Raw genomic sequence first — 22,284 nt, 5'->3', positions numbered from 1 at the left:
AGACATTCCTGAGAATGTGGATGTGCCCCCTGTTGCTGCGCAAGTGCAGTTTGGAGATGGATTCCGTGGGTCAAATAGTGTTAAAATTATGCATGATTCGGAGCCTTATAAGATGGCTAGGGCTCTTGATTCTGATGATGATCGCCCTGTTGGAGAGCTGACGGAGAGTGACGTTGAGATGATGAGGCGTATTTTTTCCGACCGTCTTGATCCTAGAGTTCACGAGTTCAGCGATCTTGCTCATTCCGATCAGGCGTTTGCAAAAGGATATGATGATGAGCTCCTAGAAGCTCCCGAGGCCGGTCCTAACATGGTAATTGAGAATGGGAGGGTGTTCAATGACCTCCCTGCTTTGAAGAGGTGGTTGTAGGCTTTTGCAGTGATACGAAAGAGGCCTTACAGGGTATTGCATTCATATGTGGAGCGCCATTACACAGTTGTATGTGACAAGGAATGCTGCCCATGGAGGGTTTGTGCAAGGAAGCAACAGGTAACCGAAAAATGGAAGATCACAAAAGTTGTCGGGCCACACAATTGTGCTGACCATGAGCTGACACTGAGGCATCGGTAGTTGACATCTACCCTCATTGCCAAGCGGTTGATGAGAATTTTGCAGGGAGAACCCAACATGAAGGTGAGGACAATTATCAGGACCGTTGAAGAGTTGTATGGAGGATATGTGATAACTTATGGTAAAGCATGGAGGGCTAAGCAGCGAGCGTGGAAGATGATATATGGGGACTGGGAGGATGGGTATGAGCAGCTGCCAGTTCTTTTCAATGCAATCAAAGCGGTGAATCCTGGCATGCATTATGAGTACATCCCAAAACCTAATGCATGGAAGGATGGGAGGTAGATATTCTTCCGTGCCTTCTGGTGCTTCCCTCAGTGTGTCGAGGCCTTTAGGCACTGTCGTCCCGTCTTCTCCATTGATGGTACGTTCTTGATTGGCAAATACTAGGGCACACTTCTTATAGCCATATCCTGTGACGCGAACAACAAGTTGGTTCCTTTGGCATTTGCCTTGGTTGAGAAGGAGAACAATGACAGTTGGGGATGGTTCTTGAGGCTAGTCCGGATACACGTGGTTGGGCCTGGCAGGGAGGTTGGCGTCATATCTGATAGGCATCAGGGCATACTTAATGCCGTGCGAGAGTAGATAGAGGGGTATGCACCGTTGCACCATCGTTGGTGTACTCGGCACCTTGCCGAGAATCTACTCGGAAGGATGGTGTCAAGGGTAACTTTGATCTATTCTAGGAGGCTGCTCGACAGCTTGAGGACAAGTACTTTAAGGAAAAGTTGGAGCAGGTCAGAACCACATCAAATGCAGAAGGTAGACAATGGCTCACTGGTTTGATGAGGGATTTGGAGAAATGGACGAGAGCTCACGACGCCGGTGGCTGGAGGTACGAGTTTCAGTGCAGCAACATGGCAGAGTCATTCAATAAGTTGCTATTGGGGATACGTGGTATGCCCGTGAATGCAATCGTTCAATTCACCTTCTATAAGCTTGTTGCCTGGTTCAACGATAGACACGCCCATGCATTGCAGTTGCGGAGTGATGGAGAGATATGGGCTCCGAAACCAAAGGCACATCTAGAGAAGGCAAGAGAAAGGGCTGGCACACATGAGGTTGCATGCTTTGACCATGCCACAGGGACTTATCTAGGTCGAGCATAGGGGCGGTACAACGTCCGACGGCGAGGTCCGAGAGTCGAGGATACATGTGGTTGTCCTCCAAGATTTCAAGTGCACTTGTGGTAAACCAAGGCAATACCACTTTGTATGTTCTCATTTGGTGGCAGCAGCTAGGCATCGCAACTATAATATCGAGAGGAGGATACCTCACGAGTTCAGTGTCGACACGCTTGTGAACACATGGAGCCCCCGCTTCGTGCCTTTCTGGGACCCTGGAGAGTGGCCTCCATATGATGGGCCGAAGTACATTGCGGATCCAGCTTACCGTTGGAACAAGCGTGGATCAAGGCAGAGGACTGAGGCACAGGATGGTTATGGATCAGATACCCGAAAGAACTAGGCGTGGGAGAGGAACTCCATTTGTTACTGATCCCGAGCAGTACGAGTGCGGCAAGTGCGGTAGACTTGGCCACAACTCACGAAGTTGCCGTTGGTAGATTAGTGAGGTAGGACTATTGGTTTATAGTATTATTTTATATTTGTCTTATTCATATATTTAATTATGCATGTCTCAATTTATGCTTGTATTTGTGTCAATTACTTATACATTTATAAGTTCATGTTTCATTGTATATTGGAATTCTAATTCATTCACTTTTTTGTAGGATGGAGCAATTCCACCTGCTCGACCCGACGTACGAGGCGACCCACCGAGGACGTCTCGTTGCGCTGGGGCAGGTAATAATCTATAAGTTTTATTCGTACATGTGTTCGTGAAGTAACATGTGACTATGTTTTATTCGATGCAGGACCTTCTGCACCTTCGTTCTAGGACCCACAGTGGGTTCTTGGACATTCGGTACGACGACAGGTACACTCCTTTCCTGCAAAGAGCTGGCCTAGATGTCATCTCCTTTTAGGTTCGTCGTGGGTTGCCCAAGTTCAACTCAGCGGCGATAACTGCGTTGGTAGACAGGTATTAAAGTGAATCATTGCCTCCATTCATGGCCATTTGTTCATGCGATTGACTTTTTGACAAGTAATCTTGCTTTGTCTTAAATATAGGTGGCGGCCGGAGACTCACAGCTTCCACCTACCTTTTGGGGAGATGATAGTCTTGCTCCAGGACTGTCAGAAGATGCTAGGCCTAAGGATTCATGGCAACCCAGTCACCGGGCAGTGCAGGTCAGAGGGCTAGAGAGCATGAGTGAAGGCCTTCCTTGGGCGTGAGCTTGGCGAGCAAGGGGCTCGCACTTCTGGAGTTCCCATCTCCTAGCTATGTGTAGAGTTCGCACAGTGCCCCGAGGAGGCAGATGAGGACGGTTGGGTACTACTGTCGGGCGTGGATCCTACACCTTTTTGCCTGCGTTCTCTTTCCTGACGCCACGGGTGACAGTGCGTCCTAGATGTGGATCCACTGCCTCAGTGACTGGGACCAGGCGGGTCAGTACAGCTGGGGCTCTGCAGTCTTGTGTTTTCTATACCGGTAGCTGTGCGAGGGGTGTCATCGATCTACGTCCAACCCGTCACTTGGTGGATGCGTGTACCTGTTACAACTGTGGATGTGGGCTCGTCTTCTAGTTGGTCGTCTAGAGGTTCTGGCTCATCGTGAGTGGTTCCAAGGTCAGCCTCCAAGTCGCCAGCCGACGTGGGCGTACCTTTGGGACCAGGTCAGGGTTTCGCACACGAGGATAGACCGGGCGTACATTGAGTACATGAACGAGCTAGATACGCTGACGACATCTAGTGTAAGTAAATTTTATTTTCCATGCTGCTTTGAAAAGGATTAGTATACCATCTAACATCTTATTTGGACATGTTGCAGGTGGAGTGGGAGCCGTATGGTGGAGAGGACGCACTTCCTTTTCAGCTGAGCAACGTCTATGGGGCCGACGACTACTTCTATAGGATGAGGTGCCCTCTAATCTGCTTCTATGCTGTCGAGTACCACCTGCCAGATAGGGTTGCACGCCAATTTGGAGTGAGACAGCTTTGGCCTATGGCTCTGTTCTCGACTGGCTTTGACTTACACAAGTAAGTGTTTTGATATTTCAAATGTCTCATGATGATGGTCCATTTCTATTAATATGGTGACACGTACATGGATTCATGTAACGATGACATACGTGCAGGTTGGATCGTCAGAGGAACAAGAAGATTTTTGACTGGGAGAGGCACCACCAGTCCTACATTGAGGAATGGGAGGAGATGCACGACAACGTGGACTGACAACAACGAGCCACACACGAACCGTGAGTTCAGGCGGTACCAAGCTTGGTACCAGCGTGCGACACGGTGCAGGCTGAGGCTACAGTGGACCGAAAGCTGACTACGCCGACATCGAGTCCTCCGACGATGAAGACACGGCGTACGACCAGTCGACTCGTGCAGGAAGGCAGGTGGAGGCAGGACCGATCTTGGACAGAGTGGTAAGCCAATCGCCTTATTTTTTTACGTTGAGTTACATAACAATACATTCGGCGTTCTTGGACCGACATTAGGAGTTATCTATTGTAGTTAGTGCAACCTTCGAGCCGTATAACCCTTATAATAAGTTAGATTCTTGTACAAAAGAAAACAAAACTAAATGCTATCTGTTCAGAAGTATTATTATTGAGAACTTTGTTGTAGGGCAATACACTGAAATGCTCAGTTGAAGAGATCGAGCGCGTTCGGCCGAGAGTCAATGACGACTACATACTTGGCTTCCTAGACGTAAGATTTAAAATATTCTTTCAAACATATCATTAATACATTATATTCTTTCAGTTAACATAGTTTTGTACAACAGAGGACTGTCACTGTCGTCTACGCCGTGCTGGCTGGTCGTTGTGGTTGCAGGACAGACACGACGCAAGACGTATACGTTCCTTCCGCAGGAAGAGGAGGCTTGGGTTCCTCTAGTCAAGCAGCTACAGGGGACGGGGACGAGGACGAGGAGGAGGACGACGACGATGATGTGGACAAGAGGCATGATGAGCTTGGCCCCTCTCAGCTCCATGACGCTCCCTCGACTCATCCTACACCGCCTCTAGGCACTAGGCGACGCCGTCCTGCGTGACCCTTACACTCCAGGCACCAGCGCTCTGGGTCACAAGGGTAAGGGCAAGAGTAGGAGGCAGTGAGGGATGTGGTAGGTGTTAGTATGAACTATTATGGATTTTGTATTTACTTTTCTGTAACTATTCAGGACTGTATGGACATTGTGGACTATTTGGACTTTGCATGACATATTATGTTGGTTGTGATATTCATTGTGGTTGCATTATGCTCCTTGGATGATTAAATGTTTGGAATATATATTGATGTCTCTGTTTGTAACTGTGGATGCTCCTAATACAAGACCGTATCTTGCGAATTTTTTCCAGTGAACCTTTAATCATACTACACTTGTACAAAGGCACAAATGTAGTACACAGAATTAACTATATATTTATTAGAACGTGTATAATCCAGGAAATATTGTACATACGCTTTGTAGATGAATCTAGGATTACCAAGCAACAGTGAACGAATCTATGCTTTTTCAGACAATAAACATAGACTTTTCAGATACACGGACAGCATCGAATTATCATATCACTGATATAGTACTGGCATGCAAGGAAGCACAACTCCACTCTATCTCCACCATCCATCTTATGACTGTTTGATCCAAGGGCTAAGGTGAAGAGGCACACAGATCGCTGACATGGCACATTGAGAGGCCTCCATTCCTCCTCTCAACCTATAAATAACCACTCACTCCCTCTCATTCACACAAACAACAAGGAAGAAGAACACTCCTCAGCATTTGCTTTCGTTGCAGTACCAATGTCTGGAGGGTCGTCCAGAGGGAGAGGAAAGGGGAAGGAAACTACCTGGGGGTGGGAGGGTCCTCTTGGTCCCGATTTCTTTGAGGAAGCTCTTTATGAGAGATTCCCAGTTGAGAGCAAAAGTGATTTCACCAAAGAGACACCACTGAGAGGATACGATGAAAGGAAAGAAGAGTGGCCAAAATGCATGCATGGTGAGGACTGCCTAGTGCAGATGTTCACCGAGGGAATAGATGGAGGTCGTCGTTTCTTCAAATGCCCGCGAGCATGGGTAATTGCTATTACTATTTGTTTCTTCAATATGTTTGTCTTGTATATCACTTACACGACATACTTATTGTAGTCTTCCTTGGCCGAAGAAAACTGTGGGTTCAGTAGGTGGGTCGATCCTCGACCTATTTATCCGTATGCGGAGTACATCTACTACCTATAGGACTGTATCTTCGATCTAGAAAGGGAAGTTAGCAGCGGTTACAAGGACGACGAACAGGACGACAACAACAATGGTGCCGATTCACAGGAGGCACTCTGCAATGATCCATATTGCACCTGCCCTAACCATAAGAACAAGGGGCCTCCCCTGTCACCCCCGCCACCACCAACAACAACAACGGGAGGCTACTATGGAGAAGGTGCAACACAATTTGCTATGTGGCCACACTACTAGGATGACTTTATCTTTTTCACATGTACCCTAGGTTTAATTATCCTAAGGCATGTTAGGTTTAATTACCTAAGGCATGGTTTAATTACCTAAGGCATGTTAGGTTTAGTCAAAGAAAACTCTATACCCAGGTTCGGTACTATGTAGTCACATGCCATTTAATGTGTTTCGTGTGTTGATTTATATAATGCCGTACGTCGTTAAGTTTTTTTGCAGCACGTGTTCAAATTTAAATACGTCCTGTATCATTAAGCAGAATATTAAGACCATAGATAATGAAAACAACCACATAATGAAAAGTTCGATACTATGCCACATTACACAACATATTAATACTACAACTACGTGCCGACTAGTAGACATAGGGGCAAATGCACTTCCAAATCCTCAGTCTGAAACGTACTGAGTAAGCAACTCATCATCCGAGTACCAGTCCTCTACTACAACCCTGTTGCTGTGGCTAGGCTCAACTGCGTTGCTCTGACCTGCCTGTCGCTTGTAGTAAGCGGCCTCCGCTTCATCTGCGGCCGCTGCAGGCCTGAGTGAAGAACGCGTCGTCATCCTCCTCTGCCTGTAAGCCCGCCTCTGCTAGAGCGATGAGCTCGCTCAGTCTGCCAGTGTCGTCGTCAGCCTCCTGCGCCTGAATGCCCGCCTCTGCTAGAGCGATGAGCTCGCTCAGTCTGCCAGTGTCGTCCTCAGCCTCCTTGCGCCTGTATGCCCGCCTCTGCTAGAGCAATGAGCTCACTCAGTCTGGCAGTGTCGTCCGCATCCTCGTCTCCCTCATCAGACAACACAATCGGTGATTGAACGGTGCGACCAGCTCATGATCTATGGTCATCTAACTTCTTCTCCTCATACCTTGCACGAGCCACCTCTGTGGCATGTTCCCCGCTGCAACCAATCCCTTCATGTATAAAATGCAATCAGTTAGCAACGCGATTATATTACATTTAAAACCAGGCAACGAAAAAAAGGTTTTCAAGCACTCACTGGCACATAATGTAGCAACATGCTCGTTCAAGACCTGCATCTGTACTCTTGTCTCCTCCCTTGCCTCATTCCTTGCCCTCTCCTCCTCTAACGTCATCCGCCTCTCCAATCCCCATTTGTTAAGCCCAACATCGATCGGGTTACAAATACCGCGCTGTCTAGCAAACTCACGCATCTTTTCTTTGTGATGTTTAACGAATAGGTTGACGTAGTCAGGTCCATATCCCCTCTTCCGTGCAATTAGTTGCCTCTTCTTCAGTTCATCCAAGAACTTAGCTTGACCATCATAACATTCCCAACTGCATTTCCTAGTGCTCTGTTCAAAAGAAATATTATATCATATATGTCTTAGCAAAACAAACAAAATACGATTTCATGTTTACCAGAAAAATAACGAACCTCATCATACTCAATCATATGGCCGCAATAATGGCCTATTCCAAGCTCCGAAGGGACTAGGCCATAGTTGGATTTTACACCACATTCGCACATGACAGGAGGTGCTTTGTAGATTACCCTTTCTTTCTTCTTTTCCTTAACCCTCCGCGGTTCTTCCGGCCATTGGTTCTTAGGACCATACAACCACTCCTTGAAACGACACTTCAGCCATTGAAAACACCTAAATAATGAGACATTAGTACATGAACACATATAGCTCAAGATTTTAACACATACACTTTGCACTTACTTCATGCTTGTTTGGACACACAAACTCCAACGTATTCTCAGGGTTTATCATAGCTCGATCTCCGCAATCGCACAGAGGAGGTTCCTCGAGTCGTCTAACTGTGGCTAGGTGCTTCTCCTTAGCCGTCATTGCCGGAGGGTTAGGGGGGTGGAACCCACCGCTTGAAGTGCTCACGTGGATGTCTCCCTCTAAACCAATCGTCGAAAAAGAGGTACCTAGGATCAAACTTGTCTGCACCATCGATCCACTGAAAGAAAAAGCACCTCTCATGGTCCTACACAACGAGATTCCAACAAAATATTAGTACCATACTTACACAAATAAAGAAAAAGGATAGTGCAAACAATTTCTTACATTAAACCGACTACATGTGTAGAAGCAACGCGCGGCTGTGTCCGGATGTTTCGATTGAAAAACATGGGCCGGGAAACCACAGTCACAGTTAGGGACAGGAAGGTCAGGAGGGACGGGGGCATCTTTGCTAGACGCGTCGGGGTATAATTCTCGAGGACGACCCCGTTTTCGCCAAAACTCCTCCCGAAACATTTCTTGCATCTAACAAAACGGATGTAATTTAACAAACATAAATCAAAACATCACAAATAAATATCAATGAGAACCATAACTACAATACAACCAATTTCGTTCTAAGAACCGAAAGCAGTTAACATTATACCCTAAACCTAGGGTTTCTCATTTGATCCACAACAATGAACCCATAACATAACTACATGCGCCTAGGTTTGCTAGCTTTTTCCACGCCTTGGAATCAACCTACGGTTGTATAATACATATATTGAGGGATACAATGAAACCCTAAGTGATGACGATTCTTAGGTTCAAAAATCCGACTAATATATACCGAATCGATGCGAAAAAAAACAAGGAGGTGAGCGAGGATACCTTGCTCTCGAAGATCTACGGATCAAATCAAGGTTTTAAGGTCCAATATGTCGATTCGTGAGGTAGGGTGAAGTGGGGAGAGAAAAACCCGAGAGGGAGGAGAAAGAAGAGGAAGAACGCTCAGGCAAGAAGATTAGGGCTAGGGTTAAATGCAGGGACCTCGGCGCCACTCACTACGGCGCCGAGCTCGGCGCCAAGATCTATGGCGCCGAGCTCGGCGCCAGTCACTCTGGCGCCGAGCCCCCTAGCAGGGCATCGACCGTGCCTAGGAGCTCGGCGCCAGAGACGGTGGCGCCGAGCTTGGCGCCAGCATAAATGGCGCCGAGCTAAGGGTCCATTTTCTGAATTCTTTCCGCCAAGGATCTATTTGTGAAAAACTTTCAAAAAAAGAGCTAAATTGTAAAAAATTCGGCGCGTAGCTCGGTGGCTAGCTTCTCCGGTGTGAGAGCTGCCTGCCCGAGTTCGATCTCTGGGATCGCAACTCTGGTGTCTCACCGGGGCATGCCCCCAAATAAATTTGGCTTGGACCGGTTTAAGCGTATGCCTCTCGTGCGTGATGTCACAATGGGATCACGATGTGCCCGTTGTCTACGAAATCTGTAGATTTTGGTGATCTCAAGAAGGACGCAGTCTTCAGATCTAAGTGTAGTTGTAGATTTATTTATACACGGGTGGTGTGCGTATGTTGAGTGAATGTGCGTGTATACAAACATATGCTACAATTATACCTAGATGAGAGACATAAAAAAAAAGGGCTTTTGGATCTCGTCGTACTGCGTGTCTGCGTCTCACGAGCGCACAAGGCCTGTTGGACCGCTTTTCCTCACTCGGTCCTCATCCGCCTCTGTTTCAGGTCCATCCGAACGCTCTCCTACACTTCTTCTGGGCACCTATCAATGAGGTCGCTCTTATTCTGGAACCCCTCGCCAGTTGCTGGACTTCGGCTTTGTACCTTCTTTAAATTCCTATCATCGAATATTTAAACACATACATAGAGTATTAAATATAGACTAATTACAAAACTAATTACGAAATTAATTATATAACTGGCGACTAATTTGCGAGACAAATCTTTTAAGCCTAATTAGTTCATGATTTGACAACATGGTGCTACAGTAACATGTGCTAATGACAGATTACTTAGGCTTAAAAAATCATCTCGTAAATTAGCCTCCATCTATGTAATTGGTTTTGTAATTAATCTATATTTAATGCTCTTTATTAGTATCTAAACATTCGATGTGACATGAATTTTAAACAACCCCTTCATCTCAAACCACAACAAAAAATATGATACTTTTTTTAAAAGAAAAGGACGGCAAAAGCTTTGCTTTGATTTCAATTAGATAAGTGCCCGCTCAGTTTTTTTAATGAAAACTAGGCCCGAAAACCGTACAACTCAATACGATACTCAGATAAGCTCATTCAGTTGATGGGCCAGTAATTATATGTTTAATACACGTGACTAGTTATTAGTGGAGCTAAAAATTAGCCTAAATTAGTTATGGCTAGCTAGTTGGCTGGCAACTAATTAGAGACTTGACTAAGAAATTTGTCCACCTATTAGCTCTTTTGTTTAGAGCTAATTTAAACTAAAATTAGCTAGCTAACCATTAACCCATGGTATTCAAATATGCCCTTAAGTTCGACACTACTCATCCTACTTATATAGTTTTAGGCCCTGTTGGTTTCCCCCTCTTAAATTTTAGTGACTGGCTGTTTGATTTGGGTGGCTAGATGTTTGGTTCTAAAGTGACTAAAAGGTGAGGTTTAATCCCTTTTAGTCCCTTCTAGCAATAATTTGGTGACTAGATGGCTAAAGCCTATTTAGTCCCATTTAATTATAGTGTTTGTGTGAAAAATGATTAAATGTGACTAGATTTAGCTGACTAAACTTTATGAGGAACTAACCAAACAGGCCCTTAGCCTTTAGGTAAGAGATCTAAGATAAAGACTCAGTATAATAGACTAAACTAAAGTTGTTTAGATATTATATTTGGTCATAATTATTAATGGAAACAAACTAAAATCAGGCACATAAGGTGCAAAATCAGACTGAGCTATTAATGACACATCAAACTTCAATCGGACAGCAGTGGAAGCGAGCTGTCCACCATCTGTTTGCTTGAACTTATCAGCCGGCTTATCAGCTAGAATCTACAGTATTTTTCTCTCACAACAAAACAGCTTCAGGCGGCTTATCAGCCGACTTTAATAGCAGCCGAACAGGCCCTTGTGCCGCCTCCTACCACACGGTCACAACAAACAAAGCTCTCAAATGAAAGCATCCAAGGTCAAGGGGCGGCTCGAGAGACCTGTAGCTGCTAAGAGCTCACCGGAGAAGGGAGAGTAACGGAGTGCGGAGATGAGGCGAAATGACGGAGATGGGGAGTAGGGCAGCGAAAGCTCCTTCGTGTGGCCTAGGGCAGGTGCCGGCGACGATCGTGTACACTTGGGGCGAGGAAAGAGCCAGCACAGTTGCCTTGGCGCTTTTTAGTGAAGAGAAGAAGGAAGAAGCTTTCATTGTACTTAGACCTGTCTAACAACTAAAGCAACTCTGGACGTCACATCACAACCCTAAAAACTAACTAGCAAAAACAACTAACTTTGGCAACCAACCCACCCAAAGCGTTGATGCCGAACACAACCATGGCTAGATGACAAGAGCGAAACAACGGAGCGAAAGTGGAAAAAGCCTTGTGACGCCCTAAAGAAGGAAACAATGCCAAAGATACCGACGATGCAAGCCCAACATAGAAAGGTTTCACCCACAAAAACTAGCCGGACAAGAGAAGCACGAAAAGGACGCCTCCAAGGAGGAAGCGACGTCCGCAGATGTCACCGTCCAAGCTTTCACCATAATCTCTCACACCCACTTACAGCGGCCCACCATTGCCCACCACAAAAGGGGTTAGTCTTGTAGGAAAGCGCCGGTGATGATTGTCGGCATCCCCACCGACACCCGATGCCACCACACGTACAACCAGCATCCTCGTTGCATGTACGGCCATAAGACGACACCCCCGACCCATCAAGGAGACGGAAGCAGAGAACCAAAGGGATCGCCCACCGCACTGAGAAGCCAGAGAGAGTAGCCACGGTGACCTAAGCCAACACGAGGAGCTGCAACGAAGGCACGACCGTCGCCTCGAGGAAGGATGACGGGCAACACCAACCGCCAATTGGCCAAGAGAAGCGTCGCACGAAGTCCGCCATAGAGGCTGCCCGTCGCCGCATCTAGCCGAAGCTGGCCAGCAGAAAGCAGATATGCCCAGCAGCAAGGGAGAAGGAAGGTGGCAGGAAGGACAGGGCCAGGGAAAAGGGAGGTAGAAGCCCCAACCGCTGAACTAGCCAACACCCACACCCCAGCCGAACCCGACCGCCCTCCACGTGGATCCACCCTTTAGCAACGCGGTTCTGCCTGCACCCCCCTCCCCCCGCGGCTCTGGCTTGCGTCGACACACGCCAAGCCCGCGCCACCATGAGGGCAACGAAGTCCCTACGGGCACGGTTGAACCGCAACGACATCGGCAGCAGCATGCGGAGCAACTCGCACACCATGGACCGCACTAACGACATGGCCTGGCATATAGCTGGGAACTCGAGCCTGGTGTCCGCGCCACCACCGGTGCCCCACAGGGTGAGAGTGGCGGGATGGCCCCACCATCGTCCTCCTTATTGCTCGTCGAGCAGCCGGCCGACACCTCCGGCAGCGGCGAGGGCGAGGTAGCCGCCCAAACCACCCAATAATCGCAATATGTCCTTTTGAAAACAGAAATATCTAGGAATAATAAGAAACGAACTTCCCAAGAAAACAAAATCTTTATAACTAAAACGTACGGATTGCCAACATCTACTCGGCAGGACCAAAACACTCATGCGATCCATACCCGGCAGCAAATAATCATCACATGGAGACATTGGAAGGATCTACCCAGCAGGACCAAAACACTCATGCGATCCATATCCGGCAGGTAAATAATCACCGCATGGAGATACTAGAAGCCAAGTAAATAAAATAGAATAAAACTCACGGAATCACCGACAGACAAATAATCATCGCATGGAGACACTGGAAGACAAGTAAATAAAATGAAATAAAACTCACGGAATCACCGACAGACAAATAATCACCGCATGGAGACACTGAAAGGCAAGTAAATAAAATGGAATAAAACGGAAAGAGAATTATGGGAAGACAAGGAAATTTATTGGAATATCACCATGCAATGATCATGATCGTGATCCAAATCTCGTTCTTCGTCCTTCACGTTGCGTGTTGACAACAAATATTTTTCCCCAAAAAATAAATTGTTGACATGTCTCATACGGGCTAGGATATTGTAAGTCCGAGTATACATATTTTGGGCAAGTTCAGACAACGAGCTATAAGCCTAGCTTTTATTTCAAATTCATTACCATGGTATAATACACGTGAAAAATTAAATTAATATATTCTTGATTTTGACTTGACTAACCAACATTTTATTCAATTTATGTTGCACGTACGGACACTCATCTAGTATAATAAAAGGTTGGATGAAAGAAATGACAATCTATCCATGTACCGGCCCATGTCAGTCGCGGCTCGCGGGCCCTTCAAAGTTGAAGCCATAAACCCCCGGGACGCTGTCGGCTCCGCCTCACTCTCCTCTCTTTGCCTCGCCGTCGCCGCTGCCGCCTCCTCATCGCCGACTAGGGTTCCCGCGACACTGCCGCTCGCATCCTCGGGAGGTGCGTGCTCTTCACCGCCTCGGACCTCTCGATTCCTCTCGTTCGTGTACACCGCCTAGCATTCACGGGGAGTTGCCGAGTGGGCTCGTCTCGCTTTTCCAGTTGCCGCTTGTTCTCCGTGGCTTAATTTTCCGCGGATTTGTCGTTGGTTAGTTGGTAAAATGCAGCTTTTTTTTGGGTTACCTTTCAAGACCGTGTTAGGATGGAGGGAAATTTGTCCCTGGTAAAGGCCTAACTGTGACAGGGGATCATGCAAAATTAGGGTTTTGATTGCATCATTTGTTGGTTTGCCGTTTGTCTTAGGGTCTTGGACGTGAATTTGGTGGATGTATGAAAGTATGATCATTGTTCCACTAGTTTAGTCACGGGCTTGCGGCACGTGTAGTCTTTGCTGTTTCTGGAATCATCTGAAATGAGAGTTGATTAGTTTCTGTGCTGTACGTTTTATTTGTGTCTGATCATTCAAAGTTCGTCTTTTGGATTGATTTGTTGTGGTCTTTATGCTGCATTCTCTTTTCTTTTCTTTTTCCTTTGCCAAGAGCATTCTAGGATTGACGTAAATTTGTTCCTAGCAGGGAGACTAATTGTGAAAGGGGGGCCTTTCAAATTTATAGAAGTATATTCATGTGTGTTATGTATGGATCTTCCACAGTAGGAGCATGATTAGGGAAAACTAGTCCAATATTGAGGTCTATTGTATCAATCAGGTCCATGCAAGTTTATTTGCATGTTTCTGTGTCAAAGATGATCTCTGTGCAGGTATTGCAACCTGACATTTTATTGTCTTGCAGTGCATAATGCCTCGATATGATGACCGATATGATTACAACGATCGATATGATCGCCATGGTCGACATGGAAGTAACACCAAGTTGTACGTGGGCCAAATTTCTCCGCATACCCGGACACAGGATCTTGAGGACCTTTTCAGCAAATATGGGAGGTGAGTAAAGTAGTTCTGAGCTTTGCCTTTTTGTATTTGTGGCTGGAGTTGCTCCTGAATGTCATTCAACTGCTTGGTTTTGCCTGTCTTATGGAAATCCATCATTATATGCAAATGATCTGCACCAGTTGGGACTGATTTTGAAAGCGAGTCACATTATTATAGAAAAGCCCTACCTCTGTTGTTAAATATATGACATTTAGGACAAGCTAATTAGTTCAAAAAATGAACTAATTAGCTTTTGAACTAATTATTAGTTTGTCGTAAACATCATATATTTAAGAAAAGAGGGAGTAATATATGTACTCTCAAGCTTCAAGCAATTTGCTCAGGCTATTTGTTCTGTGACTTGCAATTTGTATTTTTTGACCGGAAAATACAGCAGGGGAGGCCCCCACTGTAAACTTTTTATTAAACAAAAAGGACTCCAACAATTCTATACAGGAAGAAACAAAAAGGGAAGAATGCCTGAGGTGGGCAGCAGAGCTAAACTAGAGCAGCTGTACAAGAAAGGAAGACAGAGCGCTTAGCTAAGAGTACAACTTTTGGTTCTTCATCATTGGTGTAGCCAAAATTATAAACTGCTACTTTCTTATTACTAATAGTGTAACATTTTAACTTTATGCCTATTCACATGCTCTATTTAGCTCACTAGTAGAAAATAAAAAGGATGTTTCCTGTAGCTACATGAGTGCTTCACAATATATATATATATATATATATTCCCTTCTGGTCTACTGGATATGTTCCTCATAAAAAAAGGACCAGCCTAGGAGGAATTATGTGGCTTTATATTAAGAAGAAAATAGGCACCCAAATTCACCTCGACGAAGACTCTTCTTCCTAATAGAACTCTAGTGACTGTGGGCTGTGGCTGCCTGTTATGCCTGCTGCAAATAGGTTTTAACTGTTTATTATGAATTGTGACATGAATGCACATCATCGTGTAAAGTGTATAAACAGAGTTGATTCTGCTTTGTTTGTCTTTGTTAACAATTGGAGAACAAAATTTTATGGTTTTGGTATTACTTTCATGGATGATTCAGCATTTGTTTTTTTTAATTAATGCTGCTGCATTGCTTGGCCTTTTGTTTCCCTTTTTCCATTGTCAAATTTCTATCACATACAACAATCTCTTATGAGTTTTAACTAATAATCTTGTTGAAGGTTTGTGGGCTGTCACCCTACTTCAGTGTCCGTGGTCAGAGTGTGCCATTGGTGGAATTGGTGTCTTCTGGCCCACATTTTAGGCAGATTTTGGCAATATTTTTAAAATTTCTGCCATCCATTTTTTATGAAAAGAACACTTGGCAAAGTGGTGTTCAGTTTGACAACTGGCTGGTGTTACATTTTCATTACTTGAATCATGACGCATTACTGTTTCTGCCAACCATTCTCCCAGATTGCGCAATGTGGATCTGAAGAGGGACTTTGGCTTCGTTGTAAGTAAAATTAGCTACTCCCCTGCCGCTTCCCTCAAAAAAAAAAAAATTGTCACTCCCTAAATTTGCAAGATGTCCTCCTGTAACCTTTCTGATTAATAATCGGTACTTAATTATGTTTTTCACATTTAAGGCCACCCCTGTGTCTTGGTTTGCTGGATCTTACTGCAGGAGTTCAGTGATCCTCGGGATGCAGATGATGCAAGGCATGACCTTGATGGCCGAAGATTTGATGGGAGTTACATCATTGTTGAATTTGCTAGAGGGGTAAGCTGCTACTGTTTATCACTGTTCTCTTACTACAAAGTGAATGTTTTGCTAAATTCTATGCCTTTGTTTTGTGTTTTGGAGCCAAACTAGAGCCTTACTGAATTACTGTCCAGGTTGATATCTTCCCTAGTCTAAGTAACATGTTTGTTTGATTTCCCTAGGCCCGACGTGGTCCAGGAGGTGTTCCTCTAGATGGCAGAGGACCACCTTTTCCTGGCCGCTGCTATAACTGTGGAATGGATGGGCACTGGGTTCGTGATTGCAAAGCTGGTGACTGGAGAGATAGGTGCTTTCGGTGTGGAGAACTGGGCCATATAGAAAGAAACTGCAAGAACAGTCCTAAGGATCTGAAGTATTTCCTGGAACTCCCTAGCTACCTTGCATGTTCCCGTCTCTTTAAGTATCTACACGTTTTGATTGTAAGGTTCACCAATACAGGCGCAGGAGGAGCTACTCGAGGTCTCCATCTCCTCACCATGGAAAGGGCCGAGGGAGAAGCTACTCAAGGTCTCTATCTCCTCACCATGGAAGGGGCCGAGGAAGAAGCTACTCGAGGTCTCCATCTCATTATCCTCGTGGGAGGGGCAGAAGCTGGAGTTACAGGTATTGCATTAAACCTTGGATGGTTATCGTGCGGTTATATGCTGCAATTGTGTAATGCATAGTTGCTTGTGCTTGTTATGGATGCAATTGAAGTGTGGAATATAATGCTACTGTGAGGCCTGCCAAGAGGGAAATTACAGTTGTTGTGTTCCACTTGTGCTATATATGTTGATGTGTTAGGAAATATACATCGATTTGACCAATCTTCTCAATTGTCTAATGGGTATCTGATGCTTAAGTAATGCCGAAGTTAACTGATTATAGTATTATACTTGTTGCCTGTGAAACACAGCTGCATTATATGTAAACAAAAGTTTCCAAATAAAAACCTGCCCTGCAAGGAAAAAAGGGCTGCTGAATTACTTTATACAATGCAAAGTATAGGAAAAGATGTGTCCTCGAATTCCTTTTTGATGATGTTTGATTTTGACTAAATATTCCTAACTTTAAATTTTCCCACTAACAGTCGGTCGCTTTCGCCAAGAAGGAACAACTTTAAGGCTGATGGTGAAGAATTGCCACCAAGAACCTCTGGTTATTACAGCCGCAGCCCCAGGAGGAGCTCCCCGCCAAGGGAGCGAGCTTAATGCAATGGTTCATATCATGGTAGTAGCCCCATGAGAGGTGAAGCTCAGGGGAAGTGTCCGTGACCCGGAAATTTAAGACTCGGGTTGTGAATTCTCAAACATTTCTTCTGAACTTTTTTGGTGACTATGTGCTGAGGCATGAACTTGATACCGGAAGAATGTTGAGCGGTGTGTGTACCTTCCTGTGAAGCTGGGATTGTGAATTCTCAGTGAAGCTCTCCTGAATGTTGGTTATATGCCGAGACAATGAGACCTGATGTCTGAAGAGTTTAGCAGATTGGTGTTTGTGTGTAGAATCTTGCCAGCACTTGATTAGGTTTCTGTAACCTTTGATGATGGTGCCTGCACTAAACTAATTTCCAAGCAATCGATGACATGCACTCAACTAATCCCTCTGTTCATTCGTATGCATTTCTTGAGTTGCTAGCATCTGTGCGTCAACTTTAGCTGAATATGTGAACTGAAACTTCAGGCCATCCAGAGTTGCGAGCCTCAGCCATTGGCGTATGGTGTGCTGTATTTACGTTGAAGCATATTGACGAACTATCTTAGCGAATGAAGGCCGGCTGGTGAGTCGTGACAAAACAGGTACAACCATATTGAGCAAAAGATACCAGCGACCGATCAAAAAAATATTGAGCAAAAGAGAGTTACATGAGCAAAAAATTAGACCAGCACACTGAGACTGCAACAAAGCTACTCACCCTTCAAGAACACAAGTAGTTACAAGAGGCAAGTAAATTTCAATGCAATTCATAACTTGGTGCTGTATATGTGAGAAGGGACAGACAATAGTCAAGCAAGAGGCATCTCTCTCTAGTTTTTGTAACTCAACATTTTTCAGTGACTCTGGAACACTTCTATCCAGTTCACCTTTCTTCTGTATTTTTCAGTGACTGGAACACTCCTATCCAGGTCACCTTCCTTCTGCATTGATTAGCTGCGAGAAGGCGTTACTTGTCGACATCTCGGAGTAGTCGATCGGCATGTGGCTTTGATCTGTAGTGCTGATATCCAGGGAGCTTACTCTGTTTGCATTTGAAGGGAGTTCAGAGATCTGATTCATACTGTCGATGTTGGACATGTCTGGACCTGCCTCCTGCAGCTGCAGCACAAACTCCAGGTTCCACAGCACATCCCCCATGGTAGGACGCTCGACACCATACTCTGCAAGGCATTTCTCCACCGTCTCTCCAAACTTCCTCAGTGCTTCAGGCCTGACTGTCCCAGCGATGCGCTGGTCAACAATCTGATCAAGCTCTCCCCTCTTTTGCCACTTGATAGCCCACTCCGCGAGGTTAATCATGTCCCTTGGAAGAGTTGGGTCGATAACCGGTCTCGCACAAATCACCTCGAGCAGCACCACACCAAACGAGTACACATCTGATTTGTCAGTCAGCTTCTGTCTCCGGAAGTACTCAGGATCAAGGTATCCGAAGCTCCCTTTCACTGCTGTGCTGACATGCGTCTGATCGAATTCAGGCCCAACCTTTGACAGGCCAAAATCAGAAACCTTGGCCAAGAGATTTTCATCGAGGAGGATGTTTGCTGACTTGACGTCACGGTGTATGATTGACTTGGCAAAACCGGTGTGAAGGTAGTGGAGCCCTCTTGCTGCTCCAATGCAGATTTCCAGTCTTTTCTTCCAGCTGAGAGGCGGCATATCACCGCCATACAGATGGCTCTTCAGAGTTCCTTTCTCCATGTATTCATACACCAAGATCATCTCATTGTGTTCATCACAGTAACCAATGAGCGACACAAGATGACGGTGTCGCAGTCCTGACAGCAGTTCTATCTCCGTCCGGAACTCCCTCAGCCCTTGGTGAGACTTCTGGTTGCCCCGCTTTACTGCGAGTTTGCTTCCATCCTGCATCACTGCTTTGTAGACCTTCCCAAAGCCTCCAACTCCAATGACCATCTGCTCATCAAAGTGATTTGTCGCATCTTGCAGCACAACAAAAGGAATTCGGTAGCTCGTGTCACCCGAAGTTCCAGATGTAAGAGTCGTCCGGCTGGTTCGGCTGCCTGTGGTAAGGAAGCTAAGATCATTGAGGGGTGTCCAAGAACTTGAGGGCCGACTTGTTGGCGGTGGATGCGGCTTGTTTTTTCTCCTGAAGAAGATCCAGACAACAATAGCAATGACGACAGCAGCCACAACTCCGAGAACAGAACCCAATATGACACCGAGATGACTCTTTCCCCCTAGTGATGGTTGCACAACGGAAACAGACCCTGTACTGATGTTCATCTTCATGATCTCCAGTCCATTCAGGATACCATCCGGCGCTGCTATCTTTACGGTAGAAGGCCCAATGCTGACACTGAGCTTACCAGATGGATCACTTGATAGCAAGACAGCATCAATGTAAAATGGTGCAGCCAAGTTGCCAAATGCTTTATCGGAGAGATCTAGATCTCTCACCACCGACCAGCTATCCACATATACATCAAACAAGAGCTGATAAGGAGCCTTGCTCACAATGTCACAGAAATGGAACCGAACGAGATAGCTTGAACGGCCATCGACATCAAATTGCCATGTCATATTGGACATGGAGCTATTCAACCGCCTCACAGTATTGTAGACACTGTCCGGTGCATCCTCCTCTGTTGCCAATCCGTTCTGGAAATTCAGCTTTCCTGGGAAATTGTGAAGTATAGTGGGAGTGGAATTTAAGAAGGAGCTCTGATCAGTAACCCATGTCCGCCAGAGCGTGTCATTCTCAGGAGTCACCTTCTGTCCCCCCACGTTGATCCTGTAGAATGTCTGCAAAGGCTGCGTTGACAGCCCGAGATACTGACCGACAGGTTCCAGATTCAGTGCCGAATCAGTTATGAGATCATCAGGGACAGAAATGACCTCGATAGCATTGACGAAGGCCGGCGTGTTGTTCCCAAGAGGCACAAATGTCAGGACGAGCATGCCCCTGGTAATGTTGAGGGAATACTCCTTGAACACCGGCGAAGAACTACTGGGCGCAGTGAAATTGTCAAGGAGCACAACGTCCTGCGTGGACACCTTGAACATTGCCGTGGTGAGATCATAGCTCTGGTATTTGAATGGGAAGAAGTGAAGGCGGACAAAATGCCGGCCACGGCTCTTGAGCTTGAAGGCATAGGACGACGGCACGACGAATATCCTAGCAGTCTGATACAGCATGGCGCTGTCAAACCCCGATACCGAATTCGGCGAGGTGGTCGCAGCGGTGCTCGGAGTCGGGGTCGTCAGTATGGCCGGCCCAGAAGTGTCAGCCACGAAGACCCTCTGGTCGACAGTCGCGTCGACCGTGGAGCCACAGTTGATGAGGTAGTTGTCTGCAGGGGTGAAATCAGCATTGCAGGTGCCAGAAACCCAAATCGCCACAGAAAGGGCTAGCACAACCAGTTTGACCCCAACAGCTGTGCTATCCATGGCGAGTTGTGATGTGGAGTTGCAGGTTTGGGCTACAAGGATGAAGGGGTCATGAGTTGCACGAAGATGCAGACAGGCAGGCTGGAAGGGCTTTATGTAAGAGGAAGCAGAGAGATGTTTAGTTTGTTTCAGAGGCGCAAGCAGAGCGTTGAAGCAATGAGACCATTCAGGATTGAAAGGACAGACGGGAATCGGAGGAAAGGCAGGCGGAAGCTGAAATTTGGCTGGGGCTTGAGGTGAAGAATGTAAGGGAAGGGGCAACCTTGGTCGCCACTCGCCAGGCGAGAACTTGGTGAAGGACAGGCAGTGAGAGGAGAGCTTCCAGTCCCCCAACAAGAAGTCGTCGATCTGCGCAACAGTTGGGCACGAAATTGTCAGTTTCTTCTTGTCCAGCAGACCAGCACAGGGACAGGGGGTTCAATTTCAATTTCAATTCAAACAAAGAGAAACCGCAACACAATCTGAGAATCGCAGTCACGAAGTGTGGGTGGCGGAAATTCACCTCTGCCGAGCGCGCGGTCCGCAGGCGGCGCGTCCTCTCCTCACAGCGGAAACTGAAGAAGCAAAACCCTCCGGTCGGCGGCGCCGCCACGCAGAGCCGAAGCCTTCCGGCGGCGAGCGAAACCCAAGCGCGTGCGTGGTTGCACGCACGGCCCGGGGAATGAATCCGGCCGGACGACCCGGAGGCCCGCGCCGCTGGTGGTGTGGTAGGAGCGGTAGCGGAGAAGCGAAAGGAAATGGAAAGCGGCGGCTGCCAGGCGGGCCGCGCGACCTGTGCTGTGTGCAGGCTGGCGTGCGGCGGTTTCTTGAAGCCGGGAGCACGCAAGGCGAAGGCGACAGGTGGAGGAAGGACGCGGACGCGCCTCGCACCGCGCGCCTGCGCTCGTGCCTGCCTGCGCTTTTGTTTATGGCGGCGGTGGTGGTAGTGGTTAGGCTAAGGACGGGCGAGAGGAGGAAGAGGTCGCGGGGTGGAGGGACGGGAACGGGTCAGCCCTCCTCCCTCTCCGGCTGGCTGCCGGTGGCGCACGGCGGTGGAGAGGGTGACGAGCGGCGGTTTTGCGGAGGTGGCGTGTCGTAGCAGGGGGAGAGAAGAAGGAAGTGAATGCGGGGCGGGGCGGGGCAGGGCAGGGGTCATTAATTAACCTGGCACGTGGGCCCACGCGGCAGAGGAGATGGGTCCGCGAAGCAGTAGATGGTGGAAGTTGGGGGCGGTTAGCTGTGCTGTGCGTGGGCCCGGGCAATCTCTGAGTCATGGGTGAGGCCAGCAGTTGGTTGGTGCTGTGCTACTGGTCCTCCGTTGCTATCGAAATAGTCCCCTCCCTTTATAATAGAATGCAATTATGGATAGGCTTAAATTTAACTAAGGTTATAATAAAAAATAGTACTAGCATTTATATCGTTACAAAAGTTTATTGTAAAATTATATTTTGTAACTAATTTAATAATACTTATTTTGTATAAAAAATATTAGTATTTTTATGTAAATTCTGTCAAAATTCAACCCGTTTGACTCTTTGAAAAACGAGAATATTATTCTTCCGTGGAGGGTGGGAGTACTTACGGACGTGGATGAGACATGTACGTATTTT

General features: G+C 46.6%; 2 protein-coding genes and 1 long non-coding RNA gene across 3 annotated transcripts; 1 reads left to right on the top strand and 2 right to left on the bottom strand.

The window, feature by feature from the left end:
* Positions 1-6,549: 6,549 nt before the first annotated feature.
* LOC136519133 (uncharacterized) lies at positions 6,550-7,697 on the bottom strand. The gene is made up of 3 exons (XR_010774697.1): positions 7,510-7,697; positions 7,111-7,426; positions 6,550-7,024 (listed from the first exon to the last, which is right to left on the bottom strand). It is a non-coding gene; the product is annotated as an uncharacterized lncRNA (long non-coding RNA).
* Positions 7,698-13,320: 5,623 nt separating this feature from the next.
* LOC136516908 (serine/arginine-rich splicing factor RS2Z33-like) lies at positions 13,321-17,781 on the top strand. The gene is made up of 7 exons (XM_066510409.1): positions 13,321-13,435; positions 14,227-14,378; positions 15,781-15,820; positions 15,992-16,087; positions 16,252-16,442; positions 16,529-16,693; positions 17,160-17,781. The coding sequence occupies exons 2-7, from the start codon at positions 14,233-14,235 to the stop codon at positions 17,278-17,280; spliced, it is 759 nt and encodes a 252-aa protein (XP_066366506.1). The 5' UTR covers positions 13,321-13,435; positions 14,227-14,232; the 3' UTR covers positions 17,281-17,781.
* Positions 17,782-17,969: 188 nt separating this feature from the next.
* On the bottom strand, positions 17,970-21,778 carry LOC136516904 (receptor-like protein kinase HERK 1). The gene is made up of 2 exons (XM_066510405.1): positions 21,198-21,778; positions 17,970-21,043 (listed from the first exon to the last, which is right to left on the bottom strand). Exon 2 carries the CDS (start codon positions 20,693-20,695, stop codon positions 18,197-18,199), a length of 2,499 nt encoding a protein of 832 aa, XP_066366502.1. The 5' UTR covers positions 20,696-21,043; positions 21,198-21,778; the 3' UTR covers positions 17,970-18,196.
* Between the last annotated feature and the right edge of the window lie 506 nt (positions 21,779-22,284).

Source organism: Miscanthus floridulus, chromosome 17 (assembly GCF_019320115.1).
Source record: "Miscanthus floridulus cultivar M001 chromosome 17, ASM1932011v1, whole genome shotgun sequence".
Classification (NCBI taxonomy): Eukaryota; Viridiplantae; Streptophyta; class Magnoliopsida; order Poales; family Poaceae; genus Miscanthus; species Miscanthus floridulus.
Note: the sequence above shows the minus strand (reverse complement) of the source record. Positions and strands in the feature narration are given on the sequence as shown.